This window comes from Cebus imitator, unplaced genomic scaffold, assembly GCF_001604975.1.
Source record: "Cebus imitator isolate Cc_AM_T3 unplaced genomic scaffold, Cebus_imitator-1.0 Scaffold145, whole genome shotgun sequence".
Lineage (NCBI taxonomy): Eukaryota > Metazoa > Chordata > Mammalia > Primates > Cebidae > Cebus > Cebus imitator.
In genome coordinates, this window is record NW_016107460.1 from 4,292,965 (window position 1) to 4,305,330 (window position 12,366).

The 12,366-nt window shown below is 56.7% G+C and overlaps 1 protein-coding gene and 1 pseudogene across 10 annotated transcripts in view; one reads left to right on the forward strand and one right to left on the reverse strand.

The window, feature by feature from the left end:
* PRKCZ (protein kinase C zeta) overlaps window positions 1-10,333 on the forward strand; it is a 133,508-nt gene extending 123,175 nt beyond the window's left edge. For all 9 annotated transcript variants that reach the window (XM_017542636.2, XM_017542635.2, XM_017542639.2 and 6 more), the window contains 2 exons: window positions 9,524-9,639; window positions 9,873-10,333. In XM_017542636.2, coding sequence (XP_017398125.1) covers window positions 9,524-9,639; window positions 9,873-9,960 — 204 coding nt within the window. In that variant the 3' untranslated portion in view covers window positions 9,961-10,333. The remainder of the gene's footprint in view (window positions 1-9,523; window positions 9,640-9,872) is intronic.
* On the reverse strand, window positions 9,338-12,116 carry LOC108313956 (annotated as a pseudogene). Its single transcript, XR_005202491.1, has 2 exons — window positions 10,923-12,116; window positions 9,338-10,452 (listed from the first exon to the last, which is right to left on the reverse strand). The product of XR_005202491.1 is annotated as an uncharacterized LOC108313956 (transcript).
* Window positions 12,117-12,366: the final 250 nt, after the last annotated feature.

The window sequence follows — 12,366 nt, forward strand, 5'->3', positions numbered from 1 at the left end:
GTGGGCTCCTCCAGCGCCCTGGGCTCCTGCAGCGCTGTGGGGTCCTGCAGCGTCGTGGGCTCCTGCAGCTCCGTGGGCTCCTCCAGCGCCGTGGGATCCTCCAGCGCTGTGGGGTCCTGCAGCTCCGTGAGGTCCTCCAGCGCCGTGGGCTCCTCCAGAGCCTTATCCTGGGTGCAGCCTTGGTGCCTGCCGGGCCCCTGATCTTGTCTCTCAGCCACTCTGGCTTTACCAGGAGTGGACGAATGAGGGCAGAAGACCGCCTGCAGAGCGGCGGGCTCCTTCTCTTTGGAGCACTGTCTTAATTGAGCAGGAGTCTAACCCTACCCTAGCTGGTACTCGGGGTGGGGGGGGGACCACGAGGCCACTCTTGGCCTCTGGCTGGGAGAGGTCTGCGTCTCTGCCGCAATTGCCAGGTGACTCCAGCTCACACTCGCCACGGCTGTCTCAGAGGGCCTTCAGCGGCCCTGGGTGCCACCTGGGTCCCACGACTGCAGAACCCCCTCGTGGGCAGTGTCCCGTCACCCTGCTTCTACTGCCTCCTCACCGCCCATCAGCTCTTGAGGCTTCTAGAAAGAGGTGTGGCTATTTTGGCCAGATTGGTTTAGCTGGCCTCAGCAGGGTTGGGGTGCACCAGGTGAGCTTGGCAGAAGGTGGGTGCTCCCTGCATTCACCCAACGTCCACAGCTCAGTGGTTTTGAGCAGTCCCAGAATTACATGACCATCACCTCGATCCCTTTCATCACTTCATCGCTCATCGCCCCATACCCAGAGGAGACTGAGCCCACTCCAGCCTCTCCTCACACCCTGCAGCGGTCACCTTGCCGGGCTCTACAGCTTTGCCTGGTCTGGATGTGTTGTGGAAACGGACCTGGGCGCACCGTGGCCTTCCACTCCTGCCCCTCCCCTCAGCGTTGCCTCCACAAGGTGCACCCACGCGGTAGCACGTGGCGCTGCCTCCTCCACCGTGTGGCTGAACCCCAACCGCTGCGTGGACACTGCGTCACACAGCTGCCCTCAGTGGACACCAGGTGGGCTCCACCTACTGGCCATTGTGAACCGTGCAGCCTTGCACACCTGTGAACCGTTTCTCTGTGGATGCGTGTGCGTTTCTCCGGGGCAGATGCGTTTCTGTGTGGACGCGTGTGTGTTTCTCTGGGGCAGATGCTCAGAGCACAGTTGCCGGCCCACTGGTCTTGGTCTAGCCTTTCAAGGGGCCGCCTCTTCCTGCAGTGCTGCTTTTTGGTTCCTTTGGGGCCCCTCAGTACTGTGTTGGACTCAGTTCCACGGGCTGTAGTGGGCATAGCGTGGGAATGGCCCCTCGGTGGGTGTCAGCTTCCTGTGGGAATGGGGCAGGCACGAGGCCTTGGTCCCCACGTGTGGACTCAGGATCGCCTTCTCAAACTTCAGGAAGGCGGTGGGAACAGCAGGGTGGATGGTGAAAGCACATGGTGCCTGCCCCGCCCCCGAGTGTCCGAGGGTAGACCTGGAACGGGGTCACAGTCACTCCCGAGCCACCCCAGCCCCTCCTTGCCTACCCCGGCACTGCTCCGTCAGCGGCGACCACTGAGGTGTGCAGCACCGGGTCCCTACCCCTGCTTTCCTCATGTAGCCGGCCCTCCTGCCCACTGCCCTGGAGTAAAGATGGCCCGCCCACCAGCAGGGCAGATGCACCTTCCTTACCCCGAGTACCAGGAGGTGGGGCGCGTTTCGTCGTCTCGTCGGGGGCTCCCATGGACTGTGTCCAGACCCCATCCTCCACCGGGTCCAGGCGCGTCCTCAGTCTCCTGTATGCTGAGCCCTTCAGTTTGTCTGGGAGCAAAGGCCATGGGGAAGTTGCTGGGCCCGTCCTGGGTGAGCACTGAGTGACGGATCCTGCAGGAACTGGGTCCCGACAGCAGGTCCTGGGCTGCTGGCTGGGGCTGCCACTCTGAGAAGGTCCCTGTTGCTGTGGGACCCCCAGTGCTTGGTGCAAAGGCCGAGGGTTTGTGGAACACCTGATACGTACTCCTTGTGAGTATCAGGAGTCTGGGATTCAAAGTGCTGGATTTCCCGGTGTGGTCCCAGCTCCCCACTGATGTGAATGGGGGTGGCGGGTTAACAGCTGAGCCACCACCGGCTGCCCAACCCCATGCATCCAACGTGGCCGGGCAGTGCTGCGCCAGCTCGTCTCCCCACGGATGGAAACGTTTGCGTGGTGACAGCCGTTCCTCTTGAGAGTTGTTTGCTGCCACGTTGCCGGGGAGATTCTGCCTCTGAGCCAGGAGCGGTTTACCTCCCACCCCCATCACGTCCGTGACGTGGGTCCAGGGCTGCCAGTGGGAGGCTCCAGGGAGGAGCAAGGACTCTGATGCTTTGTGTCATGGGAGCCTCGGGACTTTCCCACGAGTGACAGGCACATTCCTAGGAGCTCATTGGGAGGAACCCAGCTACTTCACGTGCTGTGCAAGGAGCCAGTGACAGAGGAGGGGAAAACGGGAAGATGCGGAGGAGGGCGGGTAACAGGAGGCCCACAGAAAGGGCACCTGGGCCTGGGCAGCCGTGGGACCGGGCGGGAGGCGGCTGTGGGAGGCGTGGGGCGATGGAGGCCGTCAGGAGTGGGGATCACAGCTACGACTTCACGGGGAGGGGTAGGCCCTACAGCTGGGCTGGTGCCAGCCCCACTACCCAGGGCCGACCTGTGTGGCCATAAAACTCTCGTGCCCAGAGTGTGCCAAAGGCAGCAGTGCCCTGGCCTGGCCACCGCGAACCCGTCTGTCCCCCGATGCTGCGTGGCACGGGGCAGGTGTGGGGTATCCAGCTGGACACCTTGAGTAGTGGAACCTCGGCTGGGATTTAAGGCCTGTAGGGCTGTTGGGCCCCACAGTGTCGTGGGGTGACCGTTATGCCGTGCTGAAGTGCAGGATCTGAGAAGTAAGGAGACAGGACACTGAAGAACCTGGGAGCGGAGATCAGCGAGAGCCCCAAATGCCCAGAAGCATCTGTATTTTTTGTATTTATTAGGTACAAGCGGGGGGCAGGGTCATGAGTGAAGAAAATAATTAACAAGCAGCCAACCAATATTTCATTTAAACCTGTAAATACGTGTGATGTACTGATAAGAGTGTATATTTTGTGTATTTAAAGTGGAGAGTTCTATGAATGTTAATTAAGTCTACTTGTTCCAGGTCTGAGTTCAAGTCCTGGATATCGGTGTTAACTTTCTGTCTCATTGATCTGTAAGTCTCCCACTATTATTGTGTGGGAGTCCAAGTCTCTTTATAAGTCTTACATATCTGGGTATTTCTGTATTGGGTGCATATATATTTAGGATCTTTAGCTCTTCTTGTTACCTTGATCCTTTTGTCTTTATGTAATATCCTTCTTTGCTTCTTTTGATCTTTGTTGCTTTGAAGTTTATTTTATCAGCAAAAATTGCAACTCCTGCCTTCTATTTATTTATTTTAGCTCTCCATTTCGTTGGTAAATTTTTCTCCATCCCTTTGTTTTGAGTCTTTGTCTATCATTGCATGTGAGATGGATCTGGATGTAGCATACCAATGGGTCTTGGCTTTTTTTGCCTGTCTGTGTCTTTGGATTGGGGGATTTAGTCGATTTAAATTTAGAATTAATAACAATATATATGAGTTTGATGCTGTCATTTAATGCTGGCTGGCTGTTTTGCCCATTAATTGATACAATTTCTTAATTATGTTGATGTTCTTTATTTTTTGGCATTTTTTAGAAAGGCTGATACTGGCTGTTCCTTTCTATTTGTAGTGGTTCTTTCAGAAGCTCTTGTAAAGCAGGCCTGGTGGTGATGAAATCTCTGAGTGCTTGCTTGTTCACAAAAGATTTTATTTTTCCTTCGCCTATGAAGCTTAGTTTGGCTGGATGTAAAATTCTGGGTTGAAAGTTCTTTTCTTTAAGGATGTTGAATATTGGCCCCAACTCTATTCTGTCTTGTAGGGTTTCTGCTGAGAGATCTGCTGTGAGTCTGATAGGCTTCCTTTTGTGGGTAACCTGACCTTTCTCTCTGGCTGCCCTCAGTATTTTCTCTTTCATTTCAACCCTGGTGAATCTGGCGATTATGTACCTTGAGGTTGGTCTTCTTGAGGAATATGTTTGTGGTGTTCTCTGTATTTCCTGGAGTTGAATATTGTCCTGCCTTGCTAGGTTGGGAAAGTTTTCCTGAGTAATATCCTGAAGCATATTTTCCAGCTTGGATTGATTCTCTCTGTCACATTCAGGTACACCTAATCAAGCATAGATTAGATCTTTTCACATAGTCCCATATTTCTTGGAGACTTTGCTCGTTCCTTTTTATCCTTTTTCCTCTAATCTTATCTTCTCGTTTTATTTCATTAAGTTGGTCTTCGGCCTCTGATATCCTTTCTTCTGCTTGATCAATTCGGCTGTTAAAATTTGTGCATAGTTCGCGAAGTTCTCATGTTGTATTTTTCAGCTCCATTAATTCACTTATATTCCTCTCTAAATTGTGTGTTATTGTTAACATTTCATCAAACCTTTTTTCAAAGTTCTTAGTTTCTTTGCATTGGGTTAGAACAAGTTCTTTTAATTCCCAGAAGTTTCTTATCATCCACTTTTTAAAGTCAGCTTCTGCTAATGGAACACAGTCTTTCTCCATCAGGCCTTGTTCCGTTGCTGATGAGGAACTGTGATCCCCTGTAGAGGGAGAGGCGTTCTGATTTTGGGTATTCTCAGGCTTTTTGGGCTGGTTTCTTCCCTTCATTATAGATTTATCCATCTGCGGTCTTTATAATTACCGTCTTTATAGTTGGGTTTCTGAATGGACGTCCAACTTGTTGATTCCCGGCGCTAGAATCTGAGCAACCCACTGCGCCGGCCAAAACAGCGGTGTTAAGATTGATGGTGCTTTTCTGACTCTGCACCAAGAACCGCCGCTCCAAGGCAGCGGCAAAACCGCCTCACCGGCCTCAAGAGTTGCGCTGGCGACACGTGGGGCTCCTCCGCTGGGAATCTCCTGGTGTGTGAGCAACAAAAATTGATCTGAAAGTGCGCATCCTCTGGTTCTCTGCTCTTTCAGTGGGAACTGCAATCCCGAGCTGCTAGTGATCAGCCATCTCATCTCCTTCCAGGAGAGAGATCCGCAACACTTCTTATCTGGGGGCTGGAGGCTTCAAAGGGTTTCTAATGGAAGGATGCTGTAAGCCAGTGCAGTGGGAGCTGACAGACGTGTGCTCTTCTCTAAGATATTTATGGGAGGATGATTTGAGCCAGCACAGAAGCGAGAAAAGACTGACAGGGTGCACAGCCGCCACGACTGGTCACACCAGAGGGGTTCTTCTCCCTCGGTTACTTCCAGGATCTCAGGCCTGAGGCCGACTTTCCACAGGAACTGGATGCAAGGTGCTACAACTCCTTTATCAGGAGGAGAGGCTCCTGCTCCAAGCCTGCCATACGGCGTTTGCCCTTTCAGGCAGGGACGCCACCGCCTGGGTCTTTGGTTCTCGTCCTGGTCTGGCTGTTCTCCCATGTACTGCTTCTGTTCTGTGACTGCTCCAGGCATTCCTCCTAGTACAAACTACTATACGGTTGTATGGAAGGAGTCTATAAATCAGCACTAAATGTGTCAGTACAGCTCCGACTACGATACCTGTATGATTAAATAGAAAGATTACATGGAACTAAGTATAATTGTATATATAAGCTAGATATAAGTAAGCAGTGAGTTATGCTTCAGGCACTAATTGTGCATGGGGTGCACAGTTCTCCTTCCTCCGTGCCCATGGGGGGTGCTACCACAACGCCGACCTGAGTGTGTTTATGAAAATGGATGTGGGGACCAGCTGCAGACACACGGACTACTCAGACACTCGGACACACAGACACACGGACAACCCAGACACACAGACAACTCAGACACACACACCCGGACACAACGGACGACTCAGAAATTCGGACACGCAGACGCACGGATGACTCAGATGGACACACTCGGACACATGGACAACTCAGACGCACTGATGACTCGGACGCACAGACAACTGTGTGCTGTGCCACCACCCTGTGGCACTCTGGGAGTTTCCTGTGGTTTGGGCACCAGGAGCTGGGAGTCCCCTGCACCCCCTGGGCACTGCCTCCTGGGCCCAGGCCTGCCTCTGGTGGCTGCCCAGGTGCTCACCGGTCATCACCCCAACAGCGCAGAGTGGTCTTGGGAGCCTCCCCGTATCATTGCCAAGAACTGGCTCTGGGCTGTTTCCATGCAGCCAGCGACTTTGACCAAAGCGGCCCCCGGCGTGCTGACCCCTTGGAGGCCTGCAGGGCCCGTCCATGCTCTGCCAGGCGGTGCCCAGCCCAGCCCTCGAGCCCTGCTGCTTTATCCCACCCCACCTCTGCCACCCCACCAAGCCTCCAGTGTCCTGCCCGGCCCTACGGACAGCAGTGTCCTCCTGTGTCCAGAAGCCGCCTCCCCTTCAGCCTCCTCAGGCCTTGTGATCCTTCTGCGGTCCCCAGCACATGGGGCACATGCCCACCCTGGGGCCTTTTCACGACTGTGTCCTGCCCACACATCCTCCCCAGGCCCCAGTCCTCACCTCCCTCAGGCCGTTTCTCAGGCCCCCGGCCCCATCGCTGCAGGGCAGACGCCCTGTTGTGTATCAGCTCCCTGCTGTGGTTACGGCCATAGGGGTGGCCCCTGCTACTGCCAGAGTCCGGCGCGGGGCCAGTGTGCACTCAGACACACTGCTCCGAGAGGCCAGGGCGCCTGTGTCTGGGTGCAGGGGTGGCGGTGGGCAACCACGTCAGGCACTGTGGACCCTGACCTGCAGCCCACGTTCGAGCTGCAGAGATGCCCACTGAGGGCTTTTGAGCAAGAAGCGGCAACGCTGGCCCCTGGGGATGCCGTCAGGGAAACAGGCCCCCTCAAACCCGTAGCAGAGAACCGGCAGGGCGGGGGGCTGGAGGACACTGGGCAGCTCCAGCTGGGTCCTGCTCCGTGCCCAGCACTGCTGCTTAGGAAACTGAAGCAGCCCAGGACTAAGGGAGGAAAAGTCGTTTGGGAAATGCTCCCTTTTTTTCACATGTTATCAGGAAACATTTCTTATTGGCAAATAATACAGGTACTTGATGAATGAAGGGGGCGTCCTGTCCCCACAGCCCTTCTGTGTGCACGACCCCCCTGCCTGCCGGGACAGCCCTGTCCCTCCCTTTTGCTCCTCAGCAGTCTCCTCTAGCCGGTGGCCTGGCTGTGGAAGCTGCTGTGGCCCAGCGTTCAGACAGCCGCAGCCCTCACCCATGTCCAGCCTTGCGTGCGAAGGATTTGTCTGTTTTTGTGACATCCTAGTAGATGTCACATTAGTAGAATGTGTGTGGGCATTTCTTTATAAGTTCCCAAAAACCTCTGAGGGTTTTTTCCATGATTCCGTTCCCAGTTCAGCTTTTGTTGTTGGTGTTCTTGACCGCCCTGGGCCTGCAGTGGAGAGCGGGGGTTGCACCGGCAGCCTCCATCCGAGGCCCAGGCCCCCTGCCCTGCATCTTCCTGCCAAGAGCCCGCCCTGGGCCCCCAGTGGAGAGCGGGGGGTGCACCGGCAGCCTCCATCCGAGGCCCAGGCCCCCAGCCCTGCATCTTCCTGCCAAGCAGCACCTGGATTCGGAGGTGGAGGCCTAAATAGGCAGAAACAGGTTGATTCCAGCTTGAACGGCTGGAGGGTCCTGAGGGCAGGGTCCGTGCGGTGCCAGTGTTGATCTGCTGGGGTATGTTGCCCCCAGGAGGCAGGGCACCGCGAAAGCAAGGCCACGCTGGGGGCATTTCTGGGCTTGGGAGCCTTGGCTCTCACAGGGGGAAGGTGGCTGCTGGGTGCCCTGCGATCGGCCCATAAGCTGGGCTGTTGTGCTCAGTCAGCAGGGAGATGGGGGCCTTGGAGGGTGGCTGCATTTTTCACCAGCTGCACCCACCCAGCCCCATGCCTGGCTCCAGGCTTCGCAGGGAGCAGAGCGGACATGATGCCCTCCCCTCAAGCCTGGTGAATGGTGGCTCCACCAGGCTGGGCTCTGCTTATAGCTGAATCTCAGCCTTGAGCAAGCCGGGCCTGGCACAGGAGCACACACCTAAGGGGACTGCCAGTGAGCAGGTGAACGAGTGTTTGAGGGTGGGCTGGAGAGTGGGTGAGGAATGAGGGGGAAAGTGGGTTAGAGTGAGTGAGCCAGTGAGTGGGCTGGAGAGCCGGGGAGTGAGAGAGTGAATGAATGAGTGGGGTAGAGAGCGGGGGAGGGAATGAATGAATGAGTGGGACTGGGTTAGAGAGTGGGGGAGGGAATGAATGAATGAGTGGGTTAGAGAGCGAGGGAGGGAATGAATGAGTGGGTGGGACTGGGTTAGAGAGCGGGGGAGGGAATGAATGAGTGGGAGTGGGTTAGAGAGCGGGGGAGGGAATGAATGAATGAGTGGGCTGGAGAGTGAGGGAGGGAATGAATGAATGAGTGGAAGTGGGTTGGAGAGTGAGGGGGGGTGAGTGGGCGAATGCCGCGGTCTTTGGTGCCGCTGTAACAGTGTCTGAGCCCGGGGAATTTCCAGGGAGCACAGGTCTCTCTGCCCTGGTGGCCGGGAGTCCCAGGTCATGGTGCCAGCAGGCTTGGTGTCTGGCGATGCCAGATCTCTGCTTCCAAGGTGGCGCCCAAACACTCCAATCCCCGGAGGAGAGGGAGGGAGGCCGCCTGCCCCGAGCGGCAGAAGGCAGGGAGGAATCCAGGCCCACGCCCTCTTTACAGCTGCAGGAGTCGTCTGTGAGGGTGGGCTCCCGTCCGGCCCCACCTCCCACTCTGTTGCTCTGGGGAATGAGTTTCTCGCGGGGAATCGGGGACGCATTCAGACCCTATTGTGGGATAGTGGGAGGGCGTGGCCATGTCGCTGCCACATAGCCATGAGTGAGGGGAGCTAAGGGCTTTTGCTGTCCTCGCCCGTGTGTGTTGTGGCATTCTGCCCTCCCCGGCGTAGACGCCTCACCAAGGCCTGGTACGCAGCAGCCAGAAGTGAGCCTTGCACCACGGCCCAGGCCTGCCTGCCTGGCTTCCTCCTGCAAGCAGCACCTGAGATTCTGAAGTCGCTGCCTGGATAGACAGAAACGGGCCAGCAGCAGGCTCCTGACAGACGGGTCTGTGGGGTGCCCGCGTGGGCAGGTGCCGTGGCCAGGTCCCACACCTTCATGGTCAGGGTTCCAGGACACCGTCAGACAGCTTGTTTGGCCGGTTATGTTGGTGCCCCTCTGAACAAGGACCCCCAGGGTTGGGGGAGGCCTCGCATGAGTACCTGCGGGTCCCGCTCCGTCCCATGTGTGGCCAGCATGGCCCACACTTCTGGCATTTTTTAGCTTGACGACACTTTTTGACTTTGGGTATTTCCTATATTTTGTGCTGTAAGAAAAATCACTTAGCATTCAAATGCTGGGCAGATTGAAATGCTGAGTTTCTTACTATTTCATTTTGTGATTCAAGTGCGTGCAAAATACTGGATCTGGTGGGGGTGATGCCCACGTGGAGCTGACTCTTCTCACGTTGTTTTTCCAAGCTGGAGAAGAAGCAGGCGCTCCCTCCGTTCCAGCCACAGATCACGGACGACTACGGTCTGGACAATTTTGACACCCAGTTCACCAGCGAGCCCGTGCAGCTGACCCCGGACGACGAGTAAGGCCCACTGGGGGCGGGGAAGCGGGGACCCTGGAGCACCCCTCGGGCAGCCCCATGGAGGGGCCGCACCTTGGGCAGCTGTTGACCCAGCCCGCCCTTGACGCACACCCTCCTGGCGTCATCTCCCCAGTGGGCGTGGGGGAGGAATCTTAGGTGAATGTGACTCTGCTCCCCCGAGGGAATGAACACACGGTCACCCCCTGCCGTCCCCCCACCCTTCCTGCCCACAGGGATACCATAAAGAGGATTGACCAGTCGGAGTTCGAAGGCTTCGAGTATATCAACCCGCTGCTGCTGTCCACGGAGGAGTCCGTGTGAGGCTGCGTGCGTCTCTGTTGTGGACACGCGGGATTGACCCTTTAACTGTATCCTTCACCACCGCATATGCATGCCAGGCTGGGCACGGCTCCGAGGGCAGCTGGGGACGGACGCTCGCGCCGAGACTGCGGAGGAAGTCGCAGGCACTGCTGGAGCGGAATGGCCCCTCGTGCCTGGGCCCGGCAGGCCAGCTCCGCGCCGGAGGAACTTGCTGCTGCGCCCGCGTCGCGGCGGACCGCGGGACCCTGCTGAGGGGCTGTCGCGCAGTTCCGGAGGTGCACATCTTCCGTGGAAACACAGCTCCGTGCACTGACCTGCTCCGCCAGGAAAGCGAGCGTGTAGCGTCCCGAGGAATAAAATGTTCCGATGATGTCGAAGCTCCTCTGATGCCTTTTTTCCGTGAGTGGCGCCTGCCCCACGCTCAGACGAAACCCACATGTAGGGGGGCAGTTTAGGAGCCAGCAGGACATGGTGGGGCGGGGGTCTAAGTGCCTGTGGGGACCCGCTGCGGCGAAGAATTGTACAAACTCTGCCGTGTCTTATGTTCCGGTAAGTTCCTGTCGTCTTCCCGCAGCGCGTGGGCCCAGCCGCTGGGGCCTGAGGGTGAAGTGACACCTTGAGCAGAGGGCGGCTGGACCAGCCAGCTCACGGGACCCATGCGGGAACCAGATTGTGGCAGTTCTAATACGTGGCTCACCAAAGCACAGTAAACCAAAAGATGAAAGGAAAACTAAAACTTAAATCCGCATTGCTGACACTCAGCAGTGCCTACGTGATGCCTCGGGCGACGCTTCTGAGTTTTGGAAAATATTCTTGCCTGTCGCACGGTACTCAGAATTAGAGAAAACTAAAAGTTGTCCCTGTGATGGACCCCAGCCTTAAAGCTGAACAATGACCCTACAGACACCCAGAAACATGCATTTCCCCGCGGAGCGGCCTCCTGCTTCCAGGATGGCCCCCACGCTCCCCGTGTTCCCGCTCCTCAGGTGAAGGGACAGCTGCCCAGAGCTGAGGCTTCTAGAGGCAGGTCTGCCAGACGCCAGGTGCCAGGTGTGGCTGAGCCGTCTTCTGGGCTCCCTGGGAGAGGGGGTCACAGCACCTCGTGCCTCTAAGTGAGGCCTGGTGCACAGGTGTGGGAATTGCCATGTACCCCTCAGCCAGGTGCAGAGACCCCAGGCCTCCGTGACTCGGGGCCACCCCATCCCATGGTGCGGCTGGTGGCTTGGGGAGGAGAGGATGGGGAAAATCTCAAGTCAGAGGTTGGTGCCGCGCCTCTAGGCCACACCCAGCAGGTGAGCCTGGCCGCCCCCGACACTCAGGTTTCTCAGGGTGCTGCCAATGCCTGCACTGAGCACAGCATCGTGGATTCTTACCTGGGCCCCAGGTGCTAGGGCAAAAATGCCAGCGCTGGGCGTACTGCCGGCCCCTTGCCGTCCCCTTCCCGTCCCCACGGCCCGAGACCTTGGCACCCCGCCCTCCGCCAGCTCGGGCTTCTGGGTGGAACGTGGAGATGCGTTTCGGCCGCCCTCCCAACCTTAGCCGGTGGGACTTAACTCCAAAGACGGAGAGTAAGAAACCCCAGGGCAGAGCCAGGAGCCCTGGGGACGTGGGTCTCACACAGGTGTCCCAAGCCAGCGTGGGATGTCCAGGTAGCAGGGCCAGGCCTGTGGCCGCTGCAGTCACACCTGCCGGAGGAGTGGGGCTGCCGGGACCCCACCCTGAGTGGGAGAGACCCCAGTGTGTCCCAGAAGTGCTTAACAAGCAACTCGCCTTCCGTGAGCCTCCTCGATTTGTGAACCATGAGGCCCGTACCCAAATCCTGCCGTGCTGCCGACAGCATGCAGGTTAGCAGGTGGGCTGCGCTTGTACAAAATGTGTGAATAATGCTGTGCCCGTCACAGGGAGACTTTTATATTCAGTCATTTGTTTTACAAATTAAAGTGAAGGATGTGCGGAAGTGTGGTTTGAAGAATCCTGGTATTTGCCAGTGGCTCCGGTCACAAGGGTGTGTCTTTTGGAAGTGGTTCCTGAAAACTCTGGGGACTCGGGGGCTGCACGGTGGGCCTGCGTGGGCACGGTGTGGGGCGGCTGCCTGTGGAGCCGTGGCTGGTCGGCTCCTGTGGGTGACACTCCCCCTGAATGTCATTTGAATGACCTCAAGGTCATTCAAAGTCTTGCACATCCTTTAAAGTCTTTAATGAAGATGCTTATATTATTTTACTTAAAAGTAGGTGTTTCGGCCGGACGTGGTGGCTCACACCTGTAATCCAAGCACTTTGGAGGCCAAGGCAGGGAGATCACCTGAGGTCAGGAGTTCAAGACCAGCCTGACCAACATGGTAAAACCTCGTCTTAAATAAATAAATAATTTAAAAAAAAAAAGGGGGGGTAGGTGTTTCCAAGAAGC